The following is a 19,011-nucleotide window of genomic DNA, read 5'->3' on the forward strand; positions in this document are numbered from 1 at the left end:
AAAAATGGTACTGATGAACCTAGTGACAGGGCAAGAATAAAGATGCAGATACAGAGAATGGACTGGAGGACATGGGTTTGGGGGGGCGGGAAGGGTAAGCTGGGACGAAGTGAGAGAGTAGCACAGACATAGATACACTACCAAATGTAAAATAGATAGCTAGTGGGAAGTTGCTGTATAACAAAGGGAGATCAACTTGATGATGTGTGACACTTTAGAGGGCCAGGACAGGGAGGGTGGGAGGGAGTCACGGGAAGGAGGGGATATGGGGATATATGTATAAATACAGCTGATTCACTTTGGTGTACCTCAAAAACTGGTATGAGTGTAAAGCAATTATATTCCAATAAAGAGCTTAAAAAAAAAGAGTGGATATATGTATATGTATAACTGATTCACTTTGCTGTACACCTGAAACTAACACAACATTGTAAATCAACTATACTCCAATAAAAATGTTTCAAAAATAAAGTTATTACAAAATAATGGCTATATTTCCATGTGCTATACAATATATCCTTATTTATTTATTTTATACATAGTAATTTGTATCTCTTAACCCCACACCCTTATTTGCCTCTCCCGCCTTCCCTCTCCCCACTGGTAAAAAAATAAAAAATAAAAAATTAACTAATCATCTTTGGAAGATGCTAGAGAACTAACTCATTATTCTGAAAACTGGTAGGTAAAAGGAAAGAATTAGGTATTTATGCGTCTTTCCCACACAAATTTTATTTCAGGATAACCAAATATTTAACAATGGGAAGTTTATTTGTATAGAAATATTTGAGCTAATTAAAGAAACAACAGAATTTAAAATTGCCATTTAGCAGCTCCCAATGAAATAATGAAGCTAGGCCATCATCAAAGGCTACCATGATGGTTAATTTTATGTGTCAGTTTGCCTGGGCTAAGGGATGCCCAGATAGCAGGTAAAACATTATTTCTGGGTGTGGCTGTAAGGGTGTCTCAGGAAGTGATTAGCATTTGAGTAGGTAGACTGAGTAAAGAAGATCGTCCTCACCAGTGCAGGTAGGCATCATCCAGTCTGTTGAAGATTTGTATAGAAGAAAGTGGTGGAGATAGGGGCAAATCTTCTTTTTAACTTGAGCTGAGACATCCATCATCTCTTGTCCTCGGATCAGGACTTGCATCATTGGCCCCCTGATTCTTAAGCCTTTGGACTGGGACTAAAACCACTGGCTCCCTGGTTTTCAGGCCTTTGGAATCAGACTGAATTACACCACCAGCTTCCTGATACTCTAGCTTGCAGATGGCAGATCATGGTACTTCTTGGCCTCCTTAATCTGATGAGCCAATTCCTGTAGTATATCTTCTGTTATATCTATCTATCTACTTGTCTATCTTCTATCTATCTATCTACCTATCTATCTGTCTGTCTATCTATCTATCTATCATCTATTTTCAGTGTTCTTTAGAGAACACTAATATAGCTATTAAAACCATTAAGTGAAAAGCTGAAGAGGAATTTTTAAATGGATGAATCAGGTTAAGAACACTTGAACCCACAGATCAACTTTAATATAACCATAAAAGACAATCAGTTATAATGGGCAAACTAACATGATGCAATAGGAAGTGCAAAACACTACCTAAGACTGACAAAATATCAAAATGGAATCTCATCACACCTCTAGATCTCACTACCAATTTACAGAAAATACAGGAGTTAGAGAATTTTAAATAACACCGTGGGAATGCAATCAACAAAATTCAGAATCTGGGGGAAGGAAATGACCTAATTTCTTCAACAAATAAATTACAAAAGAGGAAAAAGAAATGGAATCCATAAGAGAGACTTAAGAGACATAGCAATTGCATACAGCTGGGCACCTTGTTTAGCTGGTAATTCTAACATTTATATGACAAAAATTATTAAGAAAATATTAGCAAACAAAATCCAGCAGTATATAAAAAGAATTATAAACCCCATGGTCCAGGAATGCAAGAATGGTTTAACATCCAAAAAATCTATTAGTGTAATATACCATATTGAATAAAATAGAACTCTTTGTAGAATAATGTAGAATAAACCATATGATCAATTGATGCAGAAAAAGCATTTACAAAATACAACACCCATTCATGATTTAAAAAAAAAAAAAAGCTTTTGGGCTTCCTAGGTGGCGCAGTGGTTGAGAATCCACCTGCCAATGCAGGGGATACGGGTTCGATCCCTGCTCCAGGAAGATAACACATGCTGCGGAGCAACTAAGCCCATGCGCCACAACTATTGAGCCTGCACTTTAGAGCCTGTGAGCCATAACTATTGAGCCCATGTGCTGCAACTACTGAAGCCCACGTGCCTAGAGCCCGTGCTCTGCAACAAGAGAAGCCATAGCAATGAGCCCGCGCACCACAACAAAGAGTAGCCCCCACTCACCGCAGCTAAAAAGAAAGCCCACGCACAGCAAAAACTACCAACACAGCCAAATAAATTAATTAATTAATTTTAAAAAAGCTTTCAAAAAAATAGGAACAAAAGGAACTTCCTCTTAAAGGATATCTACTGTAAACATACAGCTAACATTATACTTAATGATGAAAGACTGAATATTTTCCCACTAACAACAGGAATAAGGCAATGAATTCCACTCCGACTATTTCTATTTTAACATTGTATGAAGGTTCTAGCCAGTACAATAAGCAATAAAAAGAAATTAAAGGTATAGAGTTTGGAAAGAAAAACCACTGTCTTTATTCAGAGATGACATGATTTTGTATGTAGAAAATCCTATGCAAACTACCCAGAAAACTACCAGAAATATGTGAGTTTTAGCAAGGTTGCCAGATACAAGATCAATATACAAAAATGGACTGTATTTCTGCCTACTAGCAACAAACAATACTAAAGTGAAATAAAGAAAGCAATTCCATTTATAATATTATCAAAAATAATAAAGTATTGGGACTTCCCTGGTGGTCCAGTGGTTAAAACCCTGTGCTCCCAATGCAAGCAGCCCGGGTTTGATCCCCGGTCAGGGAACTAGATCCCGCGTGCCGCAACTAAGACCTAGCACAAATAAATAAATAAATATTTTAAAATAATAATAATAATAAAATATCTAGGAATAAATTTAACAAAATAAGTGCAAGTTTTTATACACTGAAATCTATAAAACATTGCTGAGAAAAATCGAGGAATACCTAAGCAGATGGAGAGATATAACATGTTCTTGAACTGGAATATTGTTATGATGGCACATCTCTCCAAATTAATCTATAGATACAATATAATCCCTAACAAAATCATGGGGATTTGTAGAAATTGACAAATGTACCCTAAAATCTGTATGGAAACATAAAGACCAAAATAGCCAAAACAATTTTAAGGAAGAAAAACAAAGCAGAAAGACTTATGCAACCTGATTTCAAAACTTATTATACAACTACCTAAATCAAGAGGGTATAAATATAAATCATTGAGATAGACAAGAAAGCCCAGATATAAACTTAAACGTTTATGGTCAATTGATTCTCAATAAACATGCCAAAGTAATTCAATGAGGGGAAGGATAGTCTTTTAAACAAACGGTGCTGGAATAATTGGTTAGATATACAAAATACAATGAACTATATACTTATACAATGGGTGAAAATTTTTGATATGTAAATTATACTTCAATAAAAAGACAGCAATTAAATACTTTTTTTTGCAATTATCAGATAATTAGGACCATTTTTTTTTTTTTTTGGCCATGCTGTGCAGCTTACAGGATCTTAGTTCCCCAACCAGGGACTGAACCAGGGCCCCTGGTAGTGGAAGTGCCGAGTCCTAACCACTGGACTGCCAGGGAATTCCCAAATTAGGACAATTTTAACACTGTCTGGATACTTGCTGATATCTAGGAATTTTTTTTTTAAGTGTAATAATGGTATCATGCTTATGTGTTTTAGAAAGTCTTTACTTTTAGATATACGTACTGAAATATTTTAGGATGACATGATTTGGAAAATTTGGTTCAAAATAATTGTGGGGGAAAGAGAGTGGGTAGGAATACAGATTAAAAAAAAAAAAGACAGGTCTTGAATTTTTAACTACTAAAGCTTGATGATGGCCATATGGAGGGTCATTATACTCTTATTTTTACTAAATTCTGTGTAAGTTTGTAATTTCCAAAATTAAAAATTAAACAAAATTTTTACAAACACTTCTTGTGTATGTGCTATTTTTGTTACAATCCTACAGCTACTCAAAAAAAATCATAATCGGTTTCAGTCATCAGCCATTCTGCATCTGGCATGTGGATGCATAACACTTTGTAGTAATTATTTGTTTCTTTATGTGACAGAGGGAGCACAACAGCCATGTAAGTAGCTCCCAACGTGATTTAAAAGCCAGCAGCATCATGATTTATGAATGATATCTTATCTGATACTTTTTTAAAATTTATTTTATTGAAGTATAGTTGATTTACAATGCTGTGTTAGTTTCTGGTGTAAAGTGATTCAGTTATACATATATACTTTTTCATATTCTTTTCTATTATGATTTATTACAGGATTATCTCATATTTCTGAGCTTACAGAGAATAAGCACAATAACCAGTTTTTCTGTTGAAATTCATCTAAAAACAAGCCTAAAGCTCAGGACTAAGCAGATGGGCTGGAGTTTCACTAGCTCTGTGCTAAAATTAATTAGCTAATTTGAGAGATAAAGCATGTTAAAATATCAATTCAGAACAAATACAAATTTTATTAAATGGCTTAAGTTCTACATATTAAGGCTTCTGTTTTCTAGTATGGGTTCCTAGAGGTTAGGGACTTCTGTCTTGTTCAGTATGTGAGCTGCTACATTGTAGAGGAGATGCTCAATAGTTAGTAAGGTTGTCGCATTTACCAGGCCAGTTGAAAGCTTGGGAAAATTACTAATTAAAATCTTTTTTTTTTTTTTACCTAAAATATAACAAAATCTTCATGTTCAAAAGTGGTCCCCACACCTGTTAGAATGGCTATTATCAAAAAGACAAGAAATAACAAGCATTGGAGGGGAGGTGGAGAAAAGGGAACCCCTGTGCACTGTCAGCGAGAATGTAAATTGGTGCAGCCACTATGGAAAACAGTATGGAGTTTCCTCAAAAAATTAAAAATAGAACTACCATATGATCCAGCAATTCCACTCTGGGTATTTATCCAAAGAAAATGAAAACACTAACATGAAAAGATATATGCACTCCCATGTTCATTGCAGCATTATTTACAATGGCCAAGATATGGAAACAACCTAAGAGTCCATCAACAGAAGAATGGATAAAGAAAACGTGACATATAGAAATAGATATCTCTATATCACGTTTACCTATATACAGAAATATCATTCAGTCATAAAAAAGAATAAAATCTTGCCATTTGCAACACCATGGATGAACCCTTAGGGTATTAAGCTAAGTGAAATAAGTCAGACAGAGAGAAACAAATACTATATGATCTCACTTTCATGTGGAATCTACAAAAACCAAAACCAAGCTTACAGAGAACAGATTGGTAGGGGGTGGGGTGTGGGCTAAAGGGGTGAGTGGAGTAAAAGGTACAAACTTCCAGTTATAAAATAGGTAAGTCATGGGGATGTAATGTGCAGCATGGAGAGTGTAGTTAATAATACTGTCCTGCAAATTTGAAAGTTGCTAGATCTTACAAGTTCTCATCACAAGAAAAAGAGAACTCTGCAACTACGGATGGTGATGGATGTTAACTAGACTTACTGTGGTGATCATTTCACAATATATACAAATATCGAATCATTATGTTGTATACCTGAAACTAATGTCATTATTCCTTAATTTAAAACAAAGAGTAGTTCCTTTTGCGCACCACCCCGCCCCCAGCAATAAAAACAGTATTTACTTTCATTTACAAGGGATAGATCTTGAGCTCTACTAGAAAAAATACAACCCCTCGATACAGGCAGGGGCCCTCTTAACCTGTCATATGCACTTGGCTTGGACACACGCTAACACCTCCCGCCACCATGTGTGCACTTGCATGCACACACTCACAGGCTCCCTAGCCTACTTAATGCTATGTCGCCACTCATGGACTCGTTTCCCTCATTACTGACACCAAGTTTTATTAACCGCCTGTTCCAGATCACCATCTGTCCACTGCTCTCTTCTCCACTGCCCAGTCTTAATCTGAATATCTCACTCAAATGAGACTTTACCGCTGTGCCTGTCTCTGATTTCTCCTCCTCCAAGCCAACCTAAGCTACAAATGTGTCACTCCCTTATTGAAAACCTTCCAATGGCTTGCGATTGTCCTCAAAAGAAAATAGAAACTCTTTAAATTGATTTTCAGGGTTCTTCTATGATCTGGTCCATTTCATCTGCCTTTCTCAACCCTTGTTCACCACCACCACCTACCATACACAATAATTTGTTTAAAGAATATCATGCTTTCCAGGCTTGTGTACATGTGTATGTGTGTTGTGTTGTTTTTCCTGTCTCAAATACTCTGCCCCTCCTCCACACACCAATCCATACTTATCTTTCAGCTCTAAGCTTAAATATCATTGAGTATTCTTATAGCCCCCCTCATTTACCTCAGGAACAGTAGTCATCATATTGTATAATTTCCTGCTTACTTGTCCAAATCTTTCATCCCTACAAACCAGTAGTCTAGTGTACCCAGAAGAGTGTTTGGTTCAACGATGGCATGCGAATCTTCAGTAAATTAACAATTTAAAAAAAAAGACACCTAACAATGACTTAAATTAGCTTTAAAACCCTCATTTTGGTTTCATATAATCTGTAGGATTTTGTGTCTTCATTCTACCCCAACTTCAGGCCACAACCCCTACTTACCTATAAGGGATGTGGTAGAGATTGCCACTAAAATCCATTCTCTCCTTGCATAACGAGACCTGGCTGCCCAAGTAGAGACTATACTTGCCAGCGTGTCTTGCAGCTATACGTATTCATGTGACCAACATACAGTCAAAAGAACGTGAGCAGTTATACAACTTATCTACTTAAAAAGGCTTAGACTTCCAAAGCCCATAAAATGAAAACAACTGAGTAATCTCAGAAGCCATGTTTTGCAAACAGCAGTCAGTTAGAGAACAGGTCCTTGAAAGACTGCATGCAGGACAGCACAGGACACTTAAGTGGTGAGAAATATGCTAGCCTTATCAGAACCATCACATTTTCAGGTCTCTTTGTTACAACTATCATTACTGTAAGGCCTAATACACAGGATATAGAAAGGCAGATGAAATGGGAGACTTCAGATTTTCAGAAAAATTACATAGATCTAATAAAAATAAAGATTAAAATTTCCAATATCAAAAAGATTATGAACCAAGGGTCATATAAACACAGAAAATAGTAATTTTTGAAACTAGTTAAAATATCTTTCTTAATGAGAAAGAGCTGATAAGTTATTTGAGGCAAATTAACAAAATCAGCAAGTAAAAACGTGAAAAAGGCAAGGAAAAAAAACTTGTGTCTGTGGTGCCTGTAGATTATGTGCAGCTAGAAGGCAGCAACTAGGGTGACTGCCATTCTACATGCAACTTCCTATCCCAAGAAAAGCTAGCCAAAGGATAATGGGACAAATGACAGGCAATAAATCACAAACCAACTTCAGAGGTCACAAACCAGTATCAGACAGCTCAAAGACAAAGTGCGCAGATTCTGTACTTAGAAACATGCCATACTCATAGAAGTAAATGCCTAACAGAATGAAGATTTCAAAAGATTTCTGAAGATTTTAAAACGTTAAAGATTTTAAAAGAACAATGAGAAAAATGACAGAGAAAAAAAAAGGGCTCTGTCACCCTCCTTGCAAAGAAGCTACTTCAAGTGCCCTTAGGTTCTCAGAAAAGAATGGCCACTGGCAAGGAAGCAAAATGAATGTATTACAATTCCATAGCCACATTTATCTATTTCACGGTCAGCACAAACACGCTCACTACTAAAAGCAGAACCCCATTTTTACATTTTTCCAATGGTGAGTAGAAGGTTAAGAGCCCCAGTTTTGCATGGGTTCAGATGCTGACTCTTACCACTTACTGGGTGTCATTAACTATGGGTAAATTATTTAACCTCTCTGGGATCCAAGTTTTCTTACCTGTAAAGGGATATTCCAACTCCTTTGGCATCCTTCAATAAGACTGCAACGGTTTTATAATAAACACTTGACATGTATTTACTATTTGTGGCAAACACTGTACTAAGAAGCCATTATTATTATACCCATTACACTTTCACTCCAATGGCGTTTTGTATTTTTTTAGAAAAGATTTGTAAGTTGGCATTGATTTTGAAGCAGCTACAAGTTTCCTTTAAGTGTAATCTTTTCCAATGGTATCACCAAAAAGACCACATTATAGTGCACCTACATTTGCTAACAGCTTACCACAGATTTCTATAAGTGGCTTCACCTCTGCTACTCTAATAATCTTAGAGAAATCGGGTATTAAAAGTCCCATTTACTTCACAATATATCTGTGATGCACATCATAAAACATGAATGATATTCTTTTTTTTAAATTATTTTATTTTTTTATTTTTGGCTGCATTGGGTCTTCTTTGCTGTGGACAGGCTTTCTATAGTTGTGGTGAACAGGGGCTACTCTTCGTTGCGGTGTGCAAGCTTCTCTTGTTGTGGAGCGCAGGCTCTAGAGCACAGGCTCAGTAGTTGTGGTGCATGGGCTTAGTTGTTCCGCAGCATGTGGGATCTTCCCGGACCAGGGCTCGAACCCGTGTCCCCTGCATTGGCAGGTGGATTCTTAACCACTGCCCCACCAGGGAAGTCCCTTGAATGATATCCTGATGAAGACATCCTCATAAACCCAGAACAAAGAAATGTGGGTGCTTAAAAAAGGTGTATATATGATGCCAGCAGATCTACATTCATTCTCTCATGCTTAGCAACAATTACAATATTCTAAGTATTTGTACCAAAATTTAAGATTTTTTTTACTACAAAACTATCAAATGCCAACTGATGATTTTCTAAGGGTTGTACATGATTCTCACACTCTATGGTAACTGCTGGGATCAAAACCACAAGTATGTTACTAATATTCATGGTGTAAATTCTAGGAGGTGAATGGAGACTGTCTTCTCTTCAATCTAAACATTTTCAATTAGATGACTTTTTCAACTGAACAGGATACTGATTTGCTCTCTGACAACTGCCAAGGAATAAGAATTTTGGCAAATATAATTACAATGAACAAATTAAGTTTTTATTAAACTATACAAAGAACTATAGAAAAAGTGGTAAAACCATAATTATTGGTAAACAGTAACTAAGTGATCCTTTGAGCCACAGTAAATGATTCACACTATGATGGTGTGGTTCTTTTCCTAGATTAGGAACAGTATACCTAATGAAAAGCACATTACTGTTATAAGTAAAAAGGACTTCAAAAATTTGAGCAAAAGCACACACAAAAGCACTTCTAAATGTAACTTGAAGAATATTTTTAAAAAGCCATCACTGGGGACTTCCCTGGTGGTGCAGTGGTTAAGACTCCGTGCTCCAATGCAGGGGGCCCTGGTTCAATCCCTGGTCAAGGAACTAGATCCCACATGCATGCTGCAACTAAGAGTTCGGATATTGCAACTAAGGAGCCCACCTGCCACAACTAAAACTCAGTGCAACCAAATAAATTAATTAAAAGAAAAAAGCCATCACTGGACTTCCCTGGTGGTCGAGTGGTTAAGATTCTGTGCTTCCACTGCAGGGGGTGTGGATTTGATCCCTGGTCAGTAAAGTTCCACATGCCATGTGATGTAGCCAAAAAAAAAAAAAAAAAAAGCCATCACTTGCTTGGGTTTTGAAATTCAATTTCAAATTGTATTTGCTGTTTCCTACTCCAATTTATCCTTCTAGATAAGGGGGGGAGAGGGGCATCAGCAAACTTTTTCAGTAAGGAAAGGAATAATCAGTAAATATTTTAGGCTTTGCAGGACTTCTATCCCAATGACTCAACTCCGCCACTGTAGTGCAAAAGCAGCCAGAGACAATACGTAAACAAATGGGAATGGTGAATCCAATAAAACTACAAAAACAGGCAGTGGGTCTCAGTTTGCCAACCTCTGTTCCAGATGATCTGCAGGATTCGGAGAAAATGGAAAAGGTAATTATATAGCCAAATAATTAGGAGAAAGTGTTTTTCTTTTTATAGCTCTAATATTTGACAGTTATAAAATATGCACATGCTGCTATCCATAAGGTTAAGACTAAAAAAATTAGCCATGTTTAATATGTAAACTTCTTAAACTAAAAGGATCAATCACATTTAAATTTAGGCCTTTAGTAGAACCATTAGCCTGAAGTATCTTAATAAATGGAAGAAAGTGAGATTTATTTATAAGTTAGAAGTTGAAATTACAAATATATAAATAATTACTATTTTGAGAAAAACAAAAAAGTACAGAGAGGCAGATTTCAGAAAGCACAACCCAAGGAAAATGTAAAACCACCAATCACGAAAGAGGTTTTACCATTTACAATTACCCTACTTGGAAAATACTCTGCTAAGAATTACAATAGTGAACATAGCTGGTTTGAAAGTAATGACTTTATTAATAAATATACATCCATATGATGATGTAGATACAAATCATGAACACTGCTCCATTCCCATACATGTAATTGCACACGAGTAGCTCCAGTTCATGGACATAAAAACATACACAGTATCTATTCAGACTTTTTACAGCAGAGGACAGCGTGCTTATATCAGTTAACTGGTAATTATTTTCTCCATAATATCTGTGGAAAAAGGAAACTGTGAAACTTAAAGAATCAAAGTGATCTGATTACTATAAATCACACACTTGATTTACTATAGCATTAAATTTTCCAGAAATTAAATACATTATATGTGAGAGCACAGATTTATCTACTTGGGGGGAGTAAGGGGAAAAAGCAAAGGAAAGATTTAGATACATCCTAGTGTTTAATAGCATATAGTTAAGCTATAATAAAAACAAAAACATAATAGCATCAAAATAGCTTTTGTCCAAGGGAAAAAAAGTTTTGAACAACTGTGGTGAATTCTTATATTGATATTTTACTACATAGGGATCATAAAATTTTACTGCATATATAGACAATGACTGACAGAATAGCAGTTATTGTCAACATCCCCTGAATTGTTCTTTTAAAGCTTCTTAGAATATAAAAGAGAAATTTTTTTTTTATTTAGCTCATACACTGCTTTTTCTTACATTGGACGAATCACCTTCAACCTAATAAATGGATCCAGATAATTTTTTTCCTCCTTAATTCACAGAAATGCTATTCTTATTTCATGAAAATATACATGTATTTTCACACAAACATTAGCTTGGAATGAATATTACTTTTACAACTTTAACAGATGTTTCTTTTAAAAAGTAAATAAAAAATATAAAGAATTTTTTAGTCTAACTGAAACACTGATTTTTAAAACATCCCCGAATATTAAAAATTAATCAGATACTTATTTTTTTCCAATACACCGTGCTAGTATTTTTTTAACATCCAGTGCAAAACTCCAAAGATAGTATCAAAATCATCCCACACTAAAGATTAGTTATGCAAGGTTATATCTGTGAAAAAATGAAAATTTCATCTGTATTAGCTCCTAGTTTGTTAAAATAAGAATAAATAAGGCATGTTAAAATATTTTTTAAAGTAAAAAGTAAAGCAAACTTACTTGAATAGCAGATCATTTTCTAACCAACAGTTTTAATATAGAATAGTGAAACCTATTTTGTAAGGAACAGAATTACACAATATAAAATTAGTAATTTACCTTTCAAGAACAATCATACAGTGGGGGAAAGGCCAGTTTTCCCCAACTGATTATATTAAAGTATAGGCAATTGTTTAACATGCTATTTCAGTGTTTATCATGACAAGAGACAGTGTTACAAAAGATGCACAATGTAGTCTTTAAAAAGAAGTAAAAATAGTTTATATTTTAAGACTTCATTCATGTTATCATTTAGATGTCTTTCTCTTCAACATGGCACCACTAAACTGTTCACAAGGAGAAAAGGAAGTGGAATCAGGAGATGCTCATCAGCATACAGATCTCATACTCCAGGTAACAACTACTTCACATGAACAGAAAATTTCAGCTTTCTAAATGTTATCCATTTGCGAAAGTAGCCATTCGCGCCCCCTTTTCTTCCTGGGACATAGCTCCTGATCTTAATAAACACTATTATGAACATACTTCCTTTAGCTGATTTTACCATTTCATTAATTTGTATATAAGATTCATTATACAATAATACACCTGCTTTATCTTCTGACACACAGCACAGCACCACTGAGTAGATGTGCTGGAGGATGAAGAAAGGGGTAGGGGAATGAATGTAGGGAGAAAGGGCACGTATAACAAAATCAGGAAAGAAAATAAACTAAAAGGGAAATGTCAAACGAGTATACTATAAAACACAACATGCAACCAAACCCTTGACAATCATATATATAATTCTATGGAAGAACATTTAATTAAACAACTGTTTTCAGGAATTCAAAAGAGGATTTCTAAGCAGCCAACTACTGAACATCATCTTGAGAAACAACTAAATGAGAGATACATAATAATAGTAGATGGATGAACATATGAAAAAAGATGTAAGCATCTGTGTGTGTCAAAAGTTATAGTGTTCTACATAAATTATTAAAAGTTTTATATTTTAAACTTCTGCAAGAAGAAACTCTTGTAGCAATTTAGCTGCCAGACTGTTATAACTGATTATGTAGTCATCCAACATTGTTCTCTATGGTTCGTGCAAAGCTAAAATTGTTGAGGTCACTGTCTTAGATGCCAGTGCACATACAGTCCCCACATACAATGCAACACCTCTTACTGTAAAGAGCAGCATAAAGTCCAGCTCATTGTGTCAGGCATCACTGGAACACCTGAAGGCTTGCTGCTTTTTTCCTGATAAAAAAGGTATGAAACATGACATCCATTTGCAATCAGAGTTTGCATTAAGTGAGAGCAAACCCAAACAACACAATATGTGGCCTTTTAAAATTTTAATTATTTTAAAAGTTTTGGGGTCCTGCAAATCTACACTATAATCTCAAAGGCATTTAAACTCACAAATACATACTTTGTAACTCTGAAGTTCAGTGGAATTTTTTTTTCCAAATCCGAAGTTTATAATAGTTTATTTAGAACAAACTCAGAATAAATAAAATGTATATTAACAAAGAATATTACTTTCAGAAAGAGGGAAGAGAGATCCCCTGTCCCTTCTATACATATCTACCCAATACTTTTTTTCTTTCCTATCTATCTTGCTTCTAAAGCAAACATTGCTGGAAAAAAATTTATTTTGAATGAAGTGGTCTCACTAGATTTTTAATTAAACTAACCATCACATTTCTTACATGTTTCATGCATAGATGGATTCCTATATATTTCTTAGTATTTGGGTTCTGACAGTCAGAAAACTGCATTTTGTTTACACCAGTTTTACAGTCTACCATTCAATTTTTGTCCTTTGGTAGATACAGACCTGAATCCACAGTAATTGCTAATGCAATGGGACTATTTATCAGAAAAAAACTAAAAAATATTCTTAATAAATGAACGCTAAGTGTTTTAAGCATAATGCTTTAAAACTAAGTATATGAAAGGCAAAATGTAGTACCTATAGCAACATGCAGACCTTAAGAATGTTTCTTTTTCTATTATATTAAATATGCTATTCTCAGAATGCACTATATTCAATTTTCCACCAAAAATGTAATGTGCGGTTTTTATAAAAAGTTTATTTTTTTTGTAAATATGAATTGTTTGTAGTGTTTGGTATACATGCTCTTAGGCAATTAAAACATACACAACCTAACATGGCTGAAAGGCAAATACTAAAAAAATTTTAAAGGAATAATGGTTAAACTAATTAATGCCACACAGATCAATAAATAGGAAGCTGCTTAAACCTAGAACAGTAAAAATAAGATTTTTCACATATGAAGTCTATGTAAATGCCAAAGCATATAAGTATTTGTGTCCTGTCTCATGAACATAAATGTTACCAAAAAACCTCACAGCCACTACCTCAAGTAATCCTGAATCATTAGTTTGCTTTGTTCCAACAGTTAAAAATACCTTAAAAAAAAAAAAAAAAAAACACTTAAATATTATCTTTGTTATATTGTAAGTTTAAGTCACAAATTGATAGGTATAAAGATTTCAGTTGTTCAACACATAAAGCATGTATTCAGAATGACCCAAAAGTAGTAATGAAATGAGACACAACCATAACACTAAAGGAAAAGCAAAAATGATTTAGATAGGTGTTACACTTGAAGCTATGTACAAATACAACACCACTGCTTATGCCCTGAGTGCATCTGTCAGCATCTGACAGTTTCTGAGCAAAAGCAGGGGAAAAAAATCAAATGGGAAAACAAACTTGGAAAGCCCAGGCCATAAAATCATGTATGTCAAAATAAAACCAAGAAGCTTTGGGATTATTCACTATCTTCCTTCTAAACCTGGCCCTCCTTTCCTGCCTCATTCACTCATTGGGTGGCTTGATTTCGCTGCTGGTTTCCTCTACCCCGTGAACTGCTCTACCATGCATCATAGGGTAAGGAAAAGCAGCAGTCCCACAGCCATAACCAAGATCAGCAAGACGCGATAGAGCTTTAATGCTACCTGGAGGTCTCCCTGGGCTGACTTTGTATCCGGCAGCTTTAGTTGTACCCAGAGGTCTGCCTGGACTTGTCTTAAATCCAGCTGCTTTGGTGGTTCCCAGGGGTCTGCCCGTGCTGGTCCGGTATCCTGCTGACTTGGTGGTTCCTGAAGGCCGGCCACGCTTACCAGATCGGTTGAGATTTTTCTTTTTCTTTAGTTCATCTTTGATCTCTATGCTTCTGCCACTTGTAGTCTGCAAGTGGGTTTCATTTAATGGGTCTTGCCTCTGACAAGCCATTGGTTTGTGGCTGACTGTGTGGCTGTATTTGTTTTGCTGGGAGGAATATATGTCAAACTGATCAGCAGCTCTCATGGCATCTTCATTGAGGCACGAAGGTTTGCCAGGCCCACAAAAAGCTGGGTTACTGCTGGCAACGGGATGCATCATTTTCTACCAAAAATAAAAGACAAATATGCATAAATACACATATACACATACATATCTGTATGAGAACATTTAGTGGGAAGACAGTCTGTCTTCCAACAACTATGCAGGCTCTCTAAAATTAGCTGACAGGCAGGACTCCAGACCAGTTATAAACAAACACACATCAGCAGATTCAAAGATACTTTCTTTTTGCTCAATTTAATCACTGGTAGGCACAAATGCCATGCAAGATAACTAACTCCAGTACTAATTTAGTAGTCACAATGTTCTCTGCTTAGGAATTAGAAAAGTGTGTAAACAAAATCTGTTATAGTTTGCAAGTCCTTTTCTTCTAGATTACTAACCCTAAAAAGATAATAACAAAGACAAGAACTGTTATTAGCACGATTCTCTTTTTTTCCTTCAGCTTCCCTAACATTCTCAGAATGTCTCCCTTTGGCCTTTCATTTTATTTCCCACATGTATACTTCTGATCTGGCCAGTTTTCACAAGGTGGACACTTTCTTATCATTATCATAATCTATTATTTATACAGAACCCTGAGTGTATGCTACACTTTACAAAAGATAGAATGTGCCATGCAAAAAACACAATCTGTTGGCCAAAAGTACTGGCTCCCTTCAAACCATTCTATCCAAACAGGAAGCAATAACAACATAAAGGGTAAAGAAAGGGTTCCATTAGCTAAAAGAAGTGAAAATTTACACAAACAACTGAGACATACTACAAAAATATGTGTAACAATCGTAACAAAATACTTTCTATTTTTAAAGTGTGGTTATCAAGACAAAAAGTTGAATGTGCAACACTGCTTTCTCCCTTGACCATAAATAATGGTGTGGATCTTCTTCTCTTACAGGAGCTCTGTGACTTATTAACAAACAGTCCAAAGTCTCTATTTTGTCTGTGAAGACATCCCTGTGAACTGTTTCTCTATTTTACAAAGGCTGTATAACAACTGCCACCATGACAAGCCAGCTCTAAATAGCCATACCGTTTAGACACATAGAAAAGGGGGGTCTATACAGACTACAGTATTATATTTCAGAGGTAAAAAAACAAACAAAAAACCAAAAAAAACCCAAGATATCAGTTCCAATTCATATTTAGAAAGGGTCACAAATGTATATGAAGGTCCAGCCCCAAGTTGTTACATGTTTGCCTGCATCTTTCATAAATGTAAAATTGTACCAAAACCTCAGTTATGAAAACAGTTACTCCTAGAGGCTAAAAACAGATAATTAATGTGAGCCAAAACCACTGCAAATTTATTTGTTATAAAGGTAAAAGGAAATGGAAACCAAGTCAAAGAACTGAGTTCAGTTACACTACTAAATATTCGCTGAGAATCAACAGATAGAGAGCCATTGGCCAGCTAGCTTAAAGTCTTAACTATGATGGGAAAACATTTACAATAAGAAGCTACTTGTTTATGGTAGGAGCCTTACAGACTTGAAAACAAAACAAGATTGAGCTAAACACAAATATTAAAAGGAGTAATTCTTCACTCATTCCCCAAGGATATAATAAGAGTAAGATTATTAATTACCACTTCATTTGCTCAAATTCTAATTTCAGATGAGAAATAAGAAGAGAGCATCAAGATGTGTTCCAAATATAATAGTATCAGCTGAAATTTACCAGTTTTTGAGATTTTCTATGTGCCAGGTAATAAGTTGGGTACTTTTGCACATTATCTGACTTAATCATCACTACAACAAGTCTATGAGGAACATACTATTAGCTCTATTTTACAGAAACTGAGGCAGGAACTTTAAGCAACTTGCTATTAGGAAATGGTAAAGCCAAATAGAAATTCAGATAATCTGACTTCAAAACCAACAGGGTTTCTCAACGGCACCACTATCATTTGAGTCAGATAATTCTTTTGGGTGGGAGAGTAGGGGATGGAGTTGTCCTGTTCATTTTAAGATGCTGAGCAGCATCCCTGGCCTCTACCCAGTCCACCCTCTAGATGTCACCCTCCTCTTTCCCCTCCCAATTTGTGACAACCAAAATATTCGCCAAACATTGCCAAACACTCCTTGGGGGGCGGGGGCAAAAATCTACCACCTGTCATGAGAATCACTCAGCTATACTAAAATGAAAACAGAAAACTCAATTTAAAATACTCCTGTTGAAGTTTTTATTCACCTCTTAAGCTCCTACTTCTCCAAATATCCATAAAATCTTTGTTGATAACTTCTCCAAATAATCACAAAACCTTTCTGTTGATAACCTCTCCAAATATCAAAAAAACCCAAAAAACCTTTCTTAAAATATCTTTTTTAAAAATAAATTTATTTATTTATTTATTTATTGGCTGCATTGGGTCTTCATTGCTGCATGTGGGCTTTATGTGGCAAGCGGTGGGGAGGGGGTACTCTTTGTTGCGTTGGGCGGGCTTCTTATTGTGGTGGCTTCTCTTGTTGCAGACCGCAGGCTCCAGGCACGTGAGCTTCAGTAGTTGTGGCTCACAGGCTCAATATTTGTGGCTCACGGGCTCTAGAGCGCAGGCTTAGCAATTGTGGTGCACGGTCTTAGTTGCTCTGTGGAATGTGGGATCTTCCCGCACCAGGGATCGAACCCGTGTCCCTTGTATTGGCAGCAGGATTCTCAACCACTGTGCCACCTGGGAATTCCAAAAAAAAAAATCCCTTTCTATTGATAACATCTACAACACCTAAGTCAAATGGATTTGCTTTCCAAATTGAAGAAAAGCCAACACTGGGATTTGTGAAGGGACCAACCACATTCTTCTCTGCTACAAGTTATAAACTAATTGAGAAATATACACAGGAATTAGATAGGAAATGAAATACTAGTTTATTAACAATAAAACTGGACTAGACACCACATGCAAATACAAACAAAAACACACTCAGACCTTTGAGCAGATTATAAGAGAAAAAGTGATCCCTTTTTCTCTTTTTTTTGCCCACGCCATGCAGCTTGGACCATACAGTGAAAGCACCAAGTCTTAACCACTGGCCCACCAGAGAGTTTCCAAAGTGATCCCTTTTTCAATTTTATTATTCAGAAATCACCCTGCTGGAAAGCTCTAGTATAAAGAAGTAGAAAGGTACCACTTCTCTTCCACAGGTAGCACTGCCAGTAAAGGGAGAAAACGCTTTTTCCTATAGTCTCTTTCAATGCTTTATAGCTCTTGCCTTCTTAGTTCCTATCACTAACTTACCAAAACCTTCCCTCTGGACCTTACCTCCTTTAACTCTTCTCTTAATATATTAGAACATTCACCATCTATTATCACTCAGGATATACAGTCTCAGCTTACATTATGTTAGGCTTTCAAAAGCAAGATTCTGCCATATATCCTTAACTCAACGAACAATGAAGAAAAACACACTATTTAAACAGAACAACTGCAATTAAAAAAATTATACCAATTTTTGATTCCTTTAATCTTCTCCAGGAATTTATGATTTTGGTTTGTATTATGTTCATTTACCTCTGATACAGCTCATGTTTATTGAGAACCAACTCCATGCAAAACACTATTCTAACCACTAGGACACAAAACAGACAGGAGTAAAGCTGTTTATCCCAGAGAATATAATAAGATACTGACTTAAAGAACATTTCTAAAAGGCAAGTCTTCTATGTATTCTATATTTTCCTTCCCTGCTACCACCAAGAAATCAGTACAGTATTCTGCTTTCTCAATAACTGATTAACAAACTGGACAAGAATTTACTATGATTGTTACTCATGTAAATAGTTAACTAAAAAAAGATAAAGCTAAAACCAATCCTTTTCTACTTGCAGGTGTCAACTTTTTAAGACAGGAGTCAGCACCATTAGATCCTTGTGTGCACAACCATCACATCCATACATACACACACGGGTAGGCGTGCAGAATTTATATGTTTGTTTGCAGTATGTGCATATACAAGCATCAATCCTACATTTAATAATG

The 19,011-nt window shown here is 35.7% G+C and overlaps 1 protein-coding gene across 5 annotated transcripts in view; it reads right to left on the reverse strand.

The window, feature by feature from the left end:
• C1H5orf24 (chromosome 1 C5orf24 homolog) overlaps window positions 1-19,011 on the reverse strand; it is a 30,547-nt gene that overhangs the window by 2,924 nt on the left and 8,612 nt on the right. For 3 of the 5 annotated variants that reach the window (XM_057734704.1, XM_057734711.1, XM_057734722.1), the window contains exon 2: window positions 10,535-15,077. In XM_057734704.1, the coding sequence (XP_057590687.1) occupies window positions 14,508-15,077 (570 nt within the window). In that variant the 3' untranslated portion in view covers window positions 10,535-14,507. Of the gene's footprint in view, window positions 1-10,534; window positions 15,078-19,011 lie in introns of those variants that run through there. The other 2 variants (XM_057734743.1, XM_057734733.1) reach the window with 2 other exon arrangements.

Source organism: Hippopotamus amphibius, chromosome 1 (assembly GCF_030028045.1).
Source record: "Hippopotamus amphibius kiboko isolate mHipAmp2 chromosome 1, mHipAmp2.hap2, whole genome shotgun sequence".
NCBI lineage: Eukaryota > Metazoa > Chordata > Mammalia > Artiodactyla > Hippopotamidae > Hippopotamus > Hippopotamus amphibius.